Below are 16,087 nucleotides of genomic sequence, written 5' to 3' on the forward strand. Positions count from 1 at the left end.
TATCAAGTTGTGCCTGGGCACTTTATCTGTCTCACCGTGGGAGATTAAGGAACGTCCTCTCGATTCCTTTTGTATGTCTTGACATGTGAAGAATTGACATTAAAGCCACTTTGACTTTGACTTGACTTTGAGAAGAATGAACGCGCGGGTCCGCTTGACACAAGGACAATGACGCAGGACGACAGTCAATGGTAGTTTAATGGCTCTACCCTTTGTTAGCAGAGTTTGACTTTTCAGACTGTTAAAACAGTACATTATCTCACTGACTCTCGCTTGCACACACATATGCTTGCTCGCTCTCACACACACGCACACACACACACACAAGCTTGTTTCATGGTGATGAAAGAAAGGCTCTGCTGTGAGGGGAACCATGGGCATCTCTATCACATCCCAGCTTCTGCCACAGCCATAGCACTGCAGGGTGGTGCTGAGTGGAGACTCGGCATTTAGCCACAGGCATCAATCACCGGGCCGCCCGGTGGACTGGAGAGGCGTGGCATCGTCGTCGTCACGGCCACGCTGTTATCTGTTGTTGTTGTTGGCGCCTTGGACAAAGTTAACCGAGTAGGAGCCTGTGTCAGAGTCCTGGTTCACCTGGAAGTTGGAAGTGGACAGGCCGAAGGGCCGTAGGAACATGTTGCCCAGGTCCTTCAGCTTGCCTGGAAACACACACACACACACACACACACACACACACACACACACACACACACACACACACACACACACACACACACACACACACAGAAAGACAAGACATTTAGCTCGCCTACAGGCAGAGAGACATGTAGGGGGTAGAGAGACAATACATAGTCTAAAACAGGTCCTACAGCTTGCCTGGAACACAAAAACACATTTAGCTGGCCTACGGGTAGAGATGAGGCATATCGGCTGTAGCCTAAAACAGGTTCTTCAGCTTCCCTGGAACAAACACACACGCACACACGCACAGTATGACCAGGTCTCTCTTGAAAAAGAGACGTTATCTCACTGAGACTGAACCGATTGAGAAACGGTTCATCAACAAATGAACGACTCCTGGAGAGAACGCCACTGAGCTTAGCTCCTCCCTACCGGACCGCACCGAGCATCTGAACGGTCCCTCCCAAAGACCTCTTCACCCCCGCTACTAAAAACCAAAACAAACCAAAAAAAAAGAATTCCTTCTTCTAGCATTGTGACTGCCTACGGCCCGTGGCCGAGCATTGATTACTTTATCTTCTGATGACTGACGGATCGATGATTCGCTTACTTAAACAAATGTATTTGTTGTAAGTCGCTTTGGATAAAGGCGTCTGTTAAATGCCGTAAATGTAAATGTGGAGCAGCAGAGCTCTGAGGCTGCTACTGCAGTCAGATCAATAGGCCCTGTCGGGGCCTGTTGTTACCACTCCTCATTCCATGCATTACAATGAGCCTGTCCTCCGATGCCAGCCTCCACCCAGCCTCCCCCAGCTTCCGCCGCTCTGCTCTACAGCCTCTCTCAACATTGATCCTGGCTGCGTCACCTATACAGCCTGGGGAAAGCAGGGGACGGACGGACGGACGTGTAAACAGGGACAACAGAAAGAAAAGCTGTCATACTCATCATTTCTTCCTTCAGCTTCTCATTGCGCTCGTGGATCAGTGGTGGAAGCCGCTGTGGGAGGGAGGGAGAGAGAGAGAGAGAGAGAGAGAGAGAGAGAGAGAGTGAGCGTCAAGGACAGAACCATAACCACAACCATTGTGGGTGGTCTCTGTTCGTCAGTGGTTTAACTCTCGACCCACAACATCCCCTACAGGGAGGTGGAAGGAAAGAGAAAAAAATACATTGTGTCCAGGAAACCACAGAGAGCGAAAAATGATATGATTCTGTACTTTGGGAAATGTGTTGATTTTGTGTGTGTGTGTGTGGTGTGTGTGTGTGTGTGTGTGTGTGTGTGTGTGTGTGGTGTGGTGTGGGTGTATACCAGACAAACTAGACAGGGTATTTTTTGAGACCTTTATAGAGGCTCATGGTGTATTTTCAGATGAAAAGGAGAGAATGCATTGAGTACTGCCTTCCTTCCTACCCATATCCTCTCATCTCATTCCGTCTCCCCCCTTACCTCATTACAGTTCATCTTCTCTATACGTCTCCTCTCTCTCTGTCTCACCCCTCTCCCCTCTGGCTTTCTTCTTCTCACTGCGTCCCAATTCTCCATCCTTTGCCCTGAAGTTTCCACTTGCCCATTCCCATACACAGATTTAAAAGCATAAGATTGGTGGAACAGTCCATGCTTACACTGATCCTATGCTTTTAGATCTGTGTAGGGGAGTGGACACTTCAGGGAAAAGGATGGAGAATTGGGGCGCAGGGAGAGAATACAGTAGTCTCCTGGACTTCGTCCTTTCTCTATTCTCTCTGTCTCCTTGCTTGCTGTTCTCTCTGTCCTCCATCTCTTCCCCCCCACCCCCCAGACAGAACCAGACCAGGCCAGGGACAGTCAGGCTGTCAGCTGGGGGCTGTGTTGTGTTGTGTAATCAGCTGATCCACCCCCTCAATGCTCCATTACTAAAAGCTGCAGCTTCTCAACCAATGGGAATCATTCTCTCTCTCTCTCTCTCTCCCCCCCCCCCCCCACACACACACAAAACCTATTTCAGGCTGGGGCTGCTACTTGGCTACACTTCAATACAGCATGTTAGAAATCAATGGATTTCACCTCCATTCATTAGAATTCCGGTATAGAATTCCAGTAAGGAATTGAACTGGCAAGGTTAATGAAATTGCCAGCCTGAGCCATTAATCAAATTCTTGATTGCTTATGGATTATCGACTAACCATGAACACATCCAATCAATGTTGGTTACAGACAAGCGAGTCAGCTGTCTATGCCAACACACATCTCTTATTTAGTTATACGTGAGAGAACGTAACGTCTGTCTATGTGTAGTGGTGCATGTTTTACGTTAAACGTGTTGTAAATCTATACAGTAGGTGTTGCACTAAACTGAACGCGCAACTTCCGCTGTTCGTTGTTGTCACCTATAATCAGGAAGTAGCCCCCTTGTGTATGATGACGTCAGCCGACATCAACAAAGTGTTGTTGGACTGAAGTCAATGGATATCAATAAAGTTGTGTTGCGTTGACGTGGATGTCAGCCGGCCCGGTCACCCACCATGCTGGCGTCCCTGGCTGTGTGCTGGCTGGGGTCTTGTTCCAGGACGGCCTTGTAGTCCTCCAGAGCCTCGTCCAGCTTGTCTGTCTTCTCATACAACTCAGCCCTCCGCAGGATGGCACGCACGTAGTCTGGCTTCAGCTCGATGGCTGCGGAGGACGCGAAGTACAGTAGAACAGCATATCCCAGTAGAAACAATAGAATACAACCACATCTGAAGATGGTCAATTGTCTACTAATAGATAACACATGACAGGATCATACCACACACATTTTCAGTATATATAGATGTAATCCAGGGGTGGCTGGTGGAGGTAGAAATCGGGAGTACGGGCTCATTGTAATCCATGAAACAGAATCAGGAACGGTATCAAACACGTGTTCCATTCCGTGCGTTACAATGAGCCTGTCCTCTGATTTCTCTCCCCCCCAGCTTCCCCTGGTTTACATCTATAGAAATGAGTTTGTGGTCACGTTCACGTCACCCAAGTCTACAACAGCAAGGATGGTGTTTTTGATGAGTAATGACTGCAGTGTACTGGGAATAGGATTGTGGCTCTGAAGAACATAGACACACTGCACAGTGTAGGTCAGGAGTGGCACTCAGAGGTACACAGGGTGATACACAAGATAATCAGCAGGTGTGCAGCACTCCCCCAAGTAAGTAGGGCAGCATGTACTAGACCCAGACAGCTCAATCAGCTGCTACAGCGGAGCTACACACACACACACACACACACACACACACACACACACACACACACACACACACACACACACACACACACACACAGACACACACAGACACACACAGACACACACACACACACACACGATGCTGGTTCTCTCACCTTTAGTACAGTCAGCGATGGCCTTGTCATTCTTATCCTGTTTGGAAGAGAAACTAAGATTGATAGGAATCTCTAGAGAGTACAATGATTAGAGAGCATCAAAACACATTTTGTGAATACAATCTAGAGAAAGGTTATATTAATCAGCCGCAGTTACATCAGAGCGCCACTGGGTGTCACCCTACACACCTCACTAGGGTTAGGCGAGGTAAACGCTAACTGGGATCCACATTCAAGTTGAGATTTTAAATGGTTAAGATAAGGCTTAAAGTTAGGGTCAGGTTCAGGTTAGGCTTAGGCAAAAGGACAGATAGTGTTCTTGTTGAGGCCTAACAGAGTTTACTGTACGAGCCCTGAGGAGGCCAATCAACCAGAAAACTATATGAAAACTAAAACAACCTTCCATACTGGGGCGAAACTCTTGTGCTGTACCAACAATAGTATCTGAAATCATGTCAAAAGGAAATGATTAAGTTTGCCTGGCACAATAAAACCAATGGGAATAGTCCCAAAAGCGCAAACCCCACCCATCTGGCACTCTAGGAAGGCTAGTGTGTGTGTGTGTGTGTGTGTGTGTGTGTGTGTGTGTGTGTGTACATATATATATATATATATATATATATATATATATATATATATATATATAAGTACCAGGTGCAAGCGGGCAGCAGCGCGGTTGGAGAAGAGAATGGCCCTCTCCTTGCTGTAACACACTGGACACACGCCCAATGCAGCTGTGTAAGACTCCTCAGCTTCTGGGTGTTCTGGGAGGACAGAGGCAGACCACACATAACCTACATGGTAGCTTACAGACACAAAGATTGGCCCTCCTCTTACTTTTACATTTATGGCATTTAGCAGACGCCTTTATCCAAAGCGACTTAACAACAATACATTTGTTTAAGTAAGTGAATCATCTATCCATCAGTCATCATAAGACAAAGTAATCAATGCTCACAGCAGGGGCCATTGGCAGTCGTAATGCCAGTAGGCTAATTATATATATATTTTTTTTTCTTCTTCCTCTTCTGAACACAGACACACGCACAGATCATAATACATCCACATGGCAGCTTCCTCTTCTGAACTCACTTTCACTCTCAGAAAACAATCAATCAAAGTCATGAAAAAAAACAACAAGGAACAAGTGAACAAGGGCAGAAGATGGGGAATGACGTGCACCACCGGTCCGACAGCCTTACCTCCACTCTTAAACTGGATGTTCCCCTTCTCCTTCAGCGTCATGCTCTCTGCTCTGCGGCTCTGTGGCGAAGAGGAAACATCAGCGTTAGGATCAAACCACACAACTCGGGAGCGTTTGTGGTTCTCCACAACTCACTCACCACCCAAGAATGACCAAGCAAGCTTTTGACATTGTGGCTTGTTTTGTGGTTTGGTGTGGAAGGTATCAGAATAGAAACATATATAGCGTTTGACATTTCAATGATATGCAATGTACAGAGACTGAGATGATGTTCACCTCCTTCTCCTCCTCTGTCAGGTCTTTTTCCTCCTCTCTCAGGCGCTCCTCATCAAACTCAGGAGCCGTGTTCACTTCCTCTTTCAGTTCGGAATCCGAATCTGCCCCTGTGTCCGCCATCTTGTCTTCTTCATCAGTGCACTCATTCCACTTCTCCTTGTTGTTCTCCTCCTCTCCCTCCTCCAGTCCTGCCTCCTCCCCGGCACCTCCCTCCTTCCTCTCCTCTCCCGCCACAGGGGTTCTCTCACCTAATGCCTCGGGGCCCTCTCCTGACCCTGCGTCTGTGTGTTCTACGCCAGTGTCCCGTGAGTCTCCTATCCTGTCTGTCTCTGCGTCACCACTGTCTCCCCCTGCTCCCTGGCACGGCTGTGAGACAGGAGAGGGTTCGCAGGAGTCTCTCTTTCTCTGGCTGTCACCGGAGCCAGAGTCCACCGCCTCTCCATCCAATGTCTCCTCACAGTCAAAGAAGCAGTCCTCCTCCTGCTCAGTGCCCCTTTGGGCTGCTGCGTCTGGACATTCCTGCCGGTCGGACACTCTCACAGAGTCGGTCATCCTGTCGAGGAGTGCCTTTGACTCTGCCTCCTTCTCTGCTGAAGATTCCATCAGAAAGTCTAACTGGAGCTACAAAACAACTTCAAATAAAAAGGCATTTCAGTCAGTAATTAGTGAGGCCAAAATGTTCAATTCAACATGTGTTAGGAACTAGTTATTATGACAACGTGGGCAAGATACATTCCGAATACTAAACTGATTCATATCTAATTTACAGAGAAATTCATCACGCCTGCAACACCATTCACCTATGCGTCTAAGGCTGGGATGCTCATCATGGATCATTCTAGGCTGTCTAGCAGACAGCTGGAGATCCAGCCAAACATCACTGGTGGCTGCATTTTAGCTAGCTAGCTTGTGAGTTGATCAAAATAGCACACTGCACTCAACGTCAGCTAATTTCCTTAGGGCGAATTCTGTTCAGAGGTACACATACTTTAATGTCATTAGTTTTTATTGTTAACTAGACACGTTGATCACTGTTTGATAGTACTAAATACCTAGCTAGCTATGCTTAGCTATTTAGCTGGCTACATATCACACATTATTTGTGCTAAGGCTAGTTAGCTAGCTACCCAATACTAGGTTCTTACAGACAAGTATCATACATCTTGTGACCTTTTAATAACGTTTAATAATTAGTTCTTCTTAAATGTAAATGTAACTACACACATATTTAGTTTATCCAGAGTTTTATACATAGAGTCTTTGGTTAATCTACGAGCCTACCTTCAGCAAGATGACATTTCATCTGTCAAAGTTTCTTCCGCTTGCTTATCCAATCAGACAAGAGAAGGGGCACGCTGAGAAAGAACTCTGGGAAATGTAGTAATTGAAAACGCCTTGCGTGGCTCCATGTGCCTCTTATATTATTATTATTATTATTATTATTATTATTATTATTATTATTATTGTTATTATTATTGTTGTTATTATTATTATTATTATTATTATTATTATTATTATTATTATTATTATTATTATTATTATTATTATTATTATTATTGTTATTATATGGAGTCAATTAAAAAGACCCTCTCTAGTCAAATAGACTCTCTCCGTATAGATAAAACACGTCCAACCAACTTTCGAGACAGATGAACTTCTGCGAATGTCAGGACCCGGCTAACCTCAAACAAGAAAATGTGTTGCCTGATTGCAGTAAAGGTGTGCAGCAAGGGTGTGCAACACATGTGAAGGATGAGACGGTTGTTTTGGTAGATGATCAGTGCTTTTACATTCTTCATTTATTAAGTGTTTTGACATTGTCTTCCTGAGTTACAGGTAAACAAAATAATGGAAATTATATGCAAAGGCTACCATATAAGTTAAACAAATAAAATGTATTTTGTGTTGTCTTTCGTCCTCATATATTAATATTAGGCATATAAAAGTTTCAGCCTCTTCCATCTCCTCTTCAGCTAGTAGTCGACATCTATATTGTTAAAAGGAAACATGGAAGACTACGTTCTTGTAAGAGAGGAGAAGCGAGTAACAATGAAAGGATGACATGACCATGGCCAAAATCAGTAGAATCTTCCAGGTCTGTGTAAGGGTTAAGGTTATGGTTAAAGTTAGGGTAGCGGTTAGGATTTAGAGTCGTCGTCCCAAGGATCCCACTTAGTGTCTACCAACATATGTTCCCACTGAGGTACCTAACTAGGCTAATTTGTGGGATGTCATGGGATAATGTGTGTTCCATACAGCAATTAGATGTTTTATTGAGTAAAAATCACTTGGTTTCACATGAATCTTAACACTAAGGAAAGTCATAGCTAAAGTACATGTTGGATATCCTATTGTCAATGTAGGCTATGGTCAGATCTTGATATTGGTTCTTGTTATCCAAGTGCTCTTCTCAAAGTAGCCTACTGATTTCATCACTGTAATACGTCGATCTAAATTTCATTTCTAATTTTGAAAGGTGTCAAGCCAAACATCACTGACCCTGGACAAGTGGCCATATCAACCTGCACGAAGAAGACTGATCTCTGATCTCTGAAGGGTTTTTACAACATGACCCCTCTAATGTTGTCAGGAGGATCAAAGACAACTCCTCCCATTCATTCTCTATGGTAGTCCATATCAGTACGGATATAATATATGGTTTTACATTTCATCTGCCACTGGTTGGTTTTGTGGCGCTGTTCCGACTTTCAGTACTTCAGCAAGCGGAGAGCTACAGACTCATTTATAGAGTCATCTGCAAGGAATCGAGTCTGTAAATTTTCTTGCATTCATTTTTTCTTTTTCAAATCGGTCACTGTTATTTTCATTCTCGAATTACTATCACAGTATACTTAACCAGGCCCAGGCTCTACTTTCAATTCACCTGCAGCGCCAATAAAGGTAAGTCACTTTCACCTTTACAAATATGTATCTAATGCCGTAAGTGTACTCATCTATCTACCCTAGATAATACATCAACAAGGTAGTACAGTGTGTAGTGAAGTACAGTACAGTGTAAAATTATAGTCTATTGGGAAGTAATATTGTGATTCCATATAGTAATGTTGTGATTCCACACACACACACACACACACACACACACACACACACACACACACACACACACACACACACACACACACACACGGTAGAGAAGGAGAATTTAAAAAAAAAAAATGGCCAGACCTGTATATATTGTAATTACTTGCTACTTTTGTTTTTGTTTAATGACATACAACCAGGGTTTTGTTTATTTGTTATTTACATTGTTAAAAAAAATAGTTAGTGAAATTGTTCATTGTTGAAATTACAAATGTCATGTTTTCTTCAATTAAATTAATTATACCTCATCAGCATGTTGTGTTGCATGAAACACTTAGTTCATTAAGAAAACACATTTTTGAGAGTGGTGTCCTGAGGTAGGATTCAAACAGTCTGAAAGCACAGCAAGAAAAGGTCAATAACAGGTCAAAATCTCTGTTAAGACAACCCGCGACCCGCCGAACCTGTGAGGCGAACGTGAGATTTATTAATAAACAGAATGAGAATAGACATACAATTATATTTAATATGTTAGAGAATTTACATATTTCACAACAACTTTTGATGCATATGGAAAAAACAAAACACATTCTGAACACTTTTATACCAATAATCTAAACACAAGGAAGGAAATGCAAGGATCCATAAAATAACTATTTAAATGTGATAAAACATCTATCTATCTATCTATCTCGATTTTCTAACTCACACACATACAGCCACACAGGGATAATAATACAATATAGAACTACAGAAAATAGTATTGTGAGGGAACTGATGATTGGACAAGGGGATCAAGTTGCTCCAATTCCAGTTTGGATGAGTGAAAGCCATTTTCTGCATGTCATCATGTTCTCCATCCTAGTCCAGCCCAATGCTGTGTGCCTCAGGGAGGGGGGCACTGTCCCTCTGTGATTCCCCAGACCTCCCCCCTCAGGGCTGGGACAGACTGGACTGTGGGCCCCTGCCATGAGGACTGGTCCTTTCAAAGCAAATGACTACAGAAGCTATGGAGTTGGATCATTTGCAAGGTACAGGCTAGGAAGTTGAACACCAATTATGCTGTATATCCTTGTAGAGTCACTGGTGAGTCAGAGTCAATTATATTTCAGGTTGAGTAAAACATACCCATCAACATGTGTCCATCTTGCAAATGTTGAATGCATTTGCTGTTTCACTCTCTGTTTGTTTGTGATCATCAGTCTCCCTCTTTGTACATTAAGATGTATCCTTCCTTTATCTGACTTTGACTTTTGATGCTCTTTATTTGTCAATATATCCATCTTTTAGATAATCTCTAATCTAAAAAAACCGGACAAAAACAAAACATTATTTTCATATGCAAAAAGTCAATAACATAGATTAGTGTGAGAGGCAAACAATCACATTTGCGAAACAAAAATCTTCAATATATTAAATAGGAATGGCAAAAAAAGAAGAAAATGAGTCTTTAGTTGAAAAATATATATCGATATGTACAGATTCCAGGTCCCCTTTTTCCTCACTGGAAAAGAAACAAGAACAGAGACACAAGTTCACTAACAGGCACCTAACACTGTATTGCACTAAAACAGAGTTATCATCAGGAGTTACTGGCCAGTATTCACAAAGTGTCTCAGAGGAGGAGTGCTGATTTAGGATCAGTTTTGCCTATTAGAACATCATGGACAGGTAGGGGACCTGATCCTAGATCAGCACTCCTACTCTGAGACGGTTTTTGAATACGGCCACTTCACTGTTACGCTGCTGTCCTACACACCTTGTGCCAGCACCCTGGTATGGGCAATCCATCCCGACCCTGCAGATAGGAGAAAGACAATATTTAATCACCTCTTCTTCACTTAACAATCACACATAAATATCCACAGTTGAATATCTTTATTCACAATATTGGGAGGATAGGGTAGATACAGTAGGAGGGATATCTAACACCACACACTGACACCAATCATGCAGTCAACCATCCATTAGAACAAACGCAGCATATTACAGCGTCCAATAGACCCCCCTCCTCCAGATTATGATATTTAATGTGAATTACACTGAAGTGAGCTTCATTGACATGCTACAGGCTTACAAGACATACACACACATCTCAAACATCTATGATATCATATCTAACCACTGTAAAACACTGAATACCTGTTACGATTTCACAACAGAGCGAAACACACATATAACAACATTGTTATACTCCATGCACACAACACGACATTGACACAGGTTCAAACACAACGTCAGATCCACCATCTCTGTCAAAAGTGCCTTCCATCCCAACTGATAGCTGAAACCATACAACACAACATATCCAGGCTAGTTATGGTGTGATTCTTGGTCAGTGTTGTCATGTATGGTAAAGACACTCTTCATAGACTTCATGAAGGGAAGAGCACACTCAGCACAATCAGTACAGAAAAGCACAGGTTGCTCAGTGGCAATGGTAGACATGCTAGCTCAGGTTGGTGGGTTTGACCGTGCTGTATTTTCAAATTTATCCTTTAATCATATAGGTGATCCCATTGATATTGACCTGTCTTTTAGAAGAGAGATCTGGTCCATCAATAAGGGTGACAATAACCATCAGAGACGGCAGAGCCTTGCTGGTTTGTTCCTGGCTGAGTATGGCTACCACTGCATCACAGTGAGCAGGAAGACTGGAGGTTAACAAGGGGTTAACGAGGGGTGGGGAGGACAGAACAGGAATAGAGGGGTGTATGTGTGTGTGTGTGGGGGGGGGGGGGAGACAGAAAGATAGAAAGCAGAGATACTGTACCAGGGGGCAGGGGGTGCCAGAGGGTTGCCCTGCCTCCCCAGGGTCCACTTTACCCCCATTGGCTCCCTGTCAGTGAGAACCATTCCAAGTGATGTCACTCCTAAAGTTACTGTTTATCTGCAGCACACGCTTAAATAAACGGTGTAAACATTACCGTGTAAAACACTCACTCAGTCACACACATTTATACCTCTTCATATATGCATCTTCCATCCAACATAAATAACCCAATCCTTGTGTATTAGAGAATGTAAGGTCCCTCTGAAGACCACTTTGAGATAGAGAGTGACATAGCAGTAGTGAACTTAGGAAGAGTATGGTATGAGGTGAAGAAGACAGGAAGCGAGGTCACGCACCACAGGACAGGGCTGGTCCAATCCTGGAGGTCCCTGCTCACCCTTCTGTCCCTTCAATCCCTTCCTCCCCACCGGGCCCCGCTCACCCTGACAGAGAAGAGACGGTCACAGCAACAACGAGGCATCAATGTCCTCTCCACAACATGTAGTTATGCAACAAGTGTGTGTGTGTGTGTGTGTGTTTGTGTGTGTGTGTGTGTTGTGTATGGAGAAGAGAATATCATGAGTTTGGTAGCGTCTCTGATTAAATAATGGTGTATTGTATTGTATTGCATAGTCGAGTGTATTGCTTACCAAACAAAATGCAATTCTATGTTAAGCATTATATGGTATTACATTTAAGGTTGGTTTCCCGGACACAGATTAATCCGAATTATTGACTAAAAGCGTCTTTAATGTAGATTTTCTATTGAAAGTTTGATCTAGTCCAGGCTTAAGCTTTGTCCGGGAAACCTCCCTTTAGTTTGGACTAATAGAGATGGCTACAGTGTCTGTTGTTGTGTCTGATGCTCACCCTCTCCCCTTTGTTTCCTCTGTCTCCCTTCTCTCCGACCAGCCCTGGGAAACCCTGTCAGGGAATGAAAGACTTGTTACTGAGGTCTTCACACTTTTACTCCGTTTCCTCAAAGTTTCATATCACCTAGATCATCTTAAATCTACAGCCTATGTCCATCAGGGGAGGCTGGTGGAGGTAGAAATCAGAGGATGTGCGTGTGGTAATACGTGGAATGGATTAAGGAATGGTTTCAAACCTTTGTTTGATACCACCATTCCCTATTCTATTCCATGCATTACAATGAACCTGTCCTCCAATTTCTACCTCCACCAGCCTCCCCTGATGGACATAAAGATAATCTTAGTGCTATGAAGCTTGTGGGAAACTACTCAGAACTGGGGAAATGTGACAGAAATTTAGTAGATACTCACATCTAACCCAGGCAATCCTGACTCTCCCTGGTAAAATAAATGACATATCATTCAAGCACCTTATTATGAAGATCTACTGCTGGCACGCTAATATTTCAACACTCTCCATGCTAACTGAATTGTTAAAAGGCCCATTCGAGAAGTGTTTTCCTTAACAAATCAGCGCAAAAAAAACAACAACAAAACAAATGCTAACCTTTCCCCCTTTGGTGCCAGGGAGACCGACCAATCCCGTTGAACCAGGAAGTCCCTGAATGCCCTGTGTGTGGGAGTGGTGTAACTAATAAGGCACCTGAGGTACGTGATAGTAGATATAGGCAGTATGAGGGAATAGAGGACAGACTTACCCTCAACCCAGGAGGTCCTGTGTCTCCTACGTCCCCCTTCTCTCCTTTCACTTCCACCCCTGGTTCTCCCTATGACACATTATAACAGACTACTCAGGTCTACGGCCCGGCACTGTGGACATATTCTATGCAAATACAGTTGGTTTGATTTGATTAATTATTTAGCCTCGTCCCCAGGCTATTGCGCACAGCAATGACTCAAACCTGGCCTTAGTGGGAGCCACGACTCAAACCTGGCCTTAGTGGGAGCAACGACTCAAACCTGGCCTTAGTGGGAGCAATGACTCAAACCTGGCCTTAGTGGGAGCAATGACTCAAACCTGGCCTTAGTGGGAGCCACGACTCAAACCTGGCCTTAGTGGGAGCCACGACTCAAACCTGGCCTTAGCGGGAGTGGAATTTACTGAGTAAAGTATTATTATTATAATTTGATTTCAGCGAATCACATGGCTGCGAGGCATAGCTCTGAATCAGAAATGTGTGGTGTGTAAGCACTGGTGGGAATTGCCGTGGGAGTTGATTGATACGAGGTTAAAAGGCAGAAGTGTCTGGGAACGAGACTAGTTTGATATATACCCAGTTCAAATCTGGGGGTTACATTTTATTGTGAGTTGTAATGATCTTATTGACTTTTATGCTGTATAAAATAGTAGAAACACAGATGACACTTACCTTGGGTCCTGGCATCCCATGATGTCCCTGGAAAACAACAACAATGACAGGAGTTGATTTAATGGTCAGGTTAATCTGAGAACAGATAGAGTGTAGAGACTGGCAGACAGCTGAAGCTTTGACCCCCCTACCCCCACCCCACCCACACCCTCTCCATCAGTCAGAGTGAGAGATCTGCCACCCACTAGGAATCCCTGTGGTCCAGGAGGTCCGGCGGGTCCTGGGGGGCCGGGTATAGAGATGATCTGGGCCTGGCAGAGAGCAGCAGACAGTGGTACTGTATGATTACCAGAGGTTACAATCACATAACAATAACAGACCAAATGTGATCACACTTTATAGACCGATTAAGAGATAGAAGACATTACTGTATACTGACCAGATTATCCTCAAATCGTGAATCTCCTCTTGCACCCTTTTGTCCCTCAGCTCCCTGATTTCACAACAGGACATACAACTGTTACCTCCTTTGATGTATAAACAAATATCATAGGTAACTACAGTACAACTATCTTGTTGATAGAGTTACATGTTTCACTGTTCAGTCATTCCCAGTAGCCCATTAGGACCAAGCCCGTACCTCACGTACGTACCTGAGGCCCAGACAGGCCAGTTTCCCCCTTCTCCCCCGCCGCTCCAGGCCTCCCGTCATCACCCCTCTCCCCTGTAGAGCCCTAGAGAGACAGGGCAGAACATACAGAACACAGGTCATTTTTTTTTATATCATAAAGACAGTATGGTGAGAAATCTGATGACAGGCTCATTGTAATGCATGGAACGGACACAGGTTTGATACCGTTCCTCATTCCATTCCATGCATTACAATGAGCCCGTCCTCCAACTTCTATCTCCACCCCTGTAGTAGATCGGAGTCGTCAACACACAATAGTCACACAAAAGTCCTGAATACAAGTCGACACATACTGTACCTTTTCCCCATTGACTCCAGGTGAACCTGCATCTCCCTGTCGGCACAAATAAATAATATATAAGACAAACCTGAAAACCAAGACCCTAGTTTAGACCTCTGGTAACAAACATGGTGTCCTCACTGATATATATCTACAGTTTGGTACATCTTTAGGTCAATGCTGTGAAGAACATCTTTATTATGTGAGAGAGAGATCTGACCTTTGGCCCTTGTTCCCCTGGGGGTCCCGGGGGTCCCTGGGGAAATAGAAAAGGATCATGGGATTACATAAACACTGTAGAGTGAAAGTAGGCTGTCGCTAAGTCACAGTCCAACCGCCACGTCACTGAATAAATGCGGTGTGTTGTCCCTGGTGAACTTAGATTACCAGACTCATCGCTCACCTGGACAGCCTGGCCAAGGACAGTGGAGGCTGAGGAACCAGGTACACCATTCTCACCAGGCAATCCCTGCAGAGGGGGAGAGAGGGAGTTAGAGGGAGGGAGCGAAAGGGAGAGAAAGATAATAATAAATAGAAAAAACATGTTTTTTGAAGGGATGTAGGAGCTACATTAATCAGATACAGAACCATTGCATCACCAACATAAACATCTCCTTTATCCATGAATCACACAATTTAACTGACCTTGAGAAACCCTATCACCAACCTACAGTAGAGGACTGTTTGGGTCTATGAATTTGAAACAGGTTCCACTAACCTGGGGTCCCGTGTCTCCCAACACCCCCTTCTCCCCCTGAGTGTGGACAGAAGACAGAGTGAACACGGGCAGATGGTAAGGAACAACATTCTGGAATAGGACCTGACCAGCTGACAACATTCTGGAATAGAACCTGACCAGCTGACAACATTCTGGAATAGAACCTGACCAGCTCTGTCCAACATTACTGTCTTCTTACCTTCACCCCTGGGAGTCCATCACGGCCCTGGTCACCAGCTGGACCCGCCTCACCCTGTCACATACGCCATAGAAGATTCAGTAAGACTGTAGAGGGAGGAAGAGGAGGAGGAAGCCGACAAAGACAAAGAGAGGGAAAAGGAGGAGGAGGAAAAAGAGAGAGGAGGAGGAAGAGGAAAAGGAGAGAAGGATGAAGAGGAGGAGAAAGAGGGTGATGAAGATGAAGAAGAAGATGAGGAGGAAGAGCGAGGATGATGAGGATGACAATGAGGGGGAGGAAGATTAAAATAAGGAAGAGGAAGAAGACGAGGAGGAGGAAGAAGAATAAATAAGAATGTTTCTGACCTTCAACCCTGGAGGTCCTTGTGGTCCAGGCATGCCGTGTTGACCATCTTCACCCTACAGAACACAGGGAGACAGTCAGCAGACAGGCGTCTGTGTGTGTGTGTGTATGTGTGTGTGTGTGTGTGTGTGTGTGTGTGTGTGTGTGTGTGTGTGTGTGTGTGTGTGTGTGTGTGTGTGTGTGAGTGAGTGAGTGTGTGAGTGGCCCCCTAGTCCCTATGCAGAGTTGGTTTTAACAGAAATACAAAATTAAGTATAATTTACCCCTAATCCATCAACTCCATCTAGACCAGGTGGACCCTGTGAAGGAAGCATAATACTCAATA

The 16,087-nt window shown here is 44.2% G+C and overlaps 2 protein-coding genes across 2 annotated transcripts in view; both read right to left on the reverse strand.

The window, feature by feature from the left end:
• Positions 1 to 77: 77 nt before the first annotated feature.
• Positions 78 to 6,791, reverse strand: ttc1 (tetratricopeptide repeat domain 1). The gene is made up of 8 exons (XM_083697402.1): positions 6,757 to 6,791; positions 5,476 to 6,107; positions 5,198 to 5,258; positions 4,647 to 4,759; positions 3,996 to 4,032; positions 3,145 to 3,293; positions 1,588 to 1,642; positions 78 to 662 (listed from the first exon to the last, which is right to left on the reverse strand). The coding sequence occupies exons 2-8, from the start codon at positions 6,076 to 6,078 to the stop codon at positions 526 to 528; spliced, it is 1,155 nt and encodes a 384-aa protein (XP_083553528.1). The 5' UTR covers positions 6,079 to 6,107; positions 6,757 to 6,791; the 3' UTR covers positions 78 to 525.
• Positions 6,792 to 9,930: 3,139 nt separating this feature from the next.
• The window catches only part of col23a1b (collagen type XXIII alpha 1 chain b), a 140,217-nt gene continuing 134,060 nt past the window's right edge, over positions 9,931 to 16,087 (reverse strand). The window contains exons 11-28 of the mRNA XM_083693830.1: positions 16,026 to 16,061; positions 15,765 to 15,818; positions 15,421 to 15,474; positions 15,222 to 15,257; positions 14,907 to 14,972; positions 14,724 to 14,759; positions 14,522 to 14,557; positions 14,186 to 14,266; positions 13,972 to 14,025; positions 13,778 to 13,843; positions 13,593 to 13,619; positions 12,921 to 12,989; positions 12,770 to 12,832; positions 12,574 to 12,600; positions 12,161 to 12,214; positions 11,647 to 11,733; positions 10,277 to 10,315; positions 9,931 to 10,021 (exon numbers count right to left, since the gene is read on the reverse strand). Of these exons, the coding sequence (XP_083549956.1) occupies positions 10,019 to 10,021; positions 10,277 to 10,315; positions 11,647 to 11,733; positions 12,161 to 12,214; positions 12,574 to 12,600; positions 12,770 to 12,832; positions 12,921 to 12,989; positions 13,593 to 13,619; positions 13,778 to 13,843; positions 13,972 to 14,025; positions 14,186 to 14,266; positions 14,522 to 14,557; positions 14,724 to 14,759; positions 14,907 to 14,972; positions 15,222 to 15,257; positions 15,421 to 15,474; positions 15,765 to 15,818; positions 16,026 to 16,061 (888 nt within the window). The 3' untranslated portion in view covers positions 9,931 to 10,018. The remainder of the gene's footprint in view (positions 10,022 to 10,276; positions 10,316 to 11,646; positions 11,734 to 12,160; positions 12,215 to 12,573; positions 12,601 to 12,769; positions 12,833 to 12,920; positions 12,990 to 13,592; positions 13,620 to 13,777; positions 13,844 to 13,971; positions 14,026 to 14,185; positions 14,267 to 14,521; positions 14,558 to 14,723; positions 14,760 to 14,906; positions 14,973 to 15,221; positions 15,258 to 15,420; positions 15,475 to 15,764; positions 15,819 to 16,025; positions 16,062 to 16,087) is intronic.

Source organism: Argentina silus (genome assembly GCF_951799395.1).
Source record: "Argentina silus genome assembly, chromosome: 2".
NCBI classification, from domain to species: Eukaryota; Metazoa; Chordata; class Actinopteri; order Argentiniformes; family Argentinidae; genus Argentina; species Argentina silus.

What these genes read in the sequence shown, in the direction of transcription:
- ttc1 (XM_083697402.1), bottom strand. Translation starts at nt 6,078, where the DNA reads ATGGAATCTTCAGCAGAGAAGGAGGCAGAGTCAAAGGCACTCCTCGAC. An exon ending in CATCGCTGACTGTACTAAAG is followed by an intron (nt 3,294 to 3,995) that starts GTGAGAGAACCA and finishes CGTCCTCCGCAG; the next exon opens with CCATCGAGCTGAAGCCAGAC. An exon ending in CAGCCAGGGACGCCAGCATG is followed by an intron (nt 1,643 to 3,144) that starts GTGGGTGACCGG and finishes TCCCTCCCACAG; the next exon opens with CGGCTTCCACCACTGATCCA.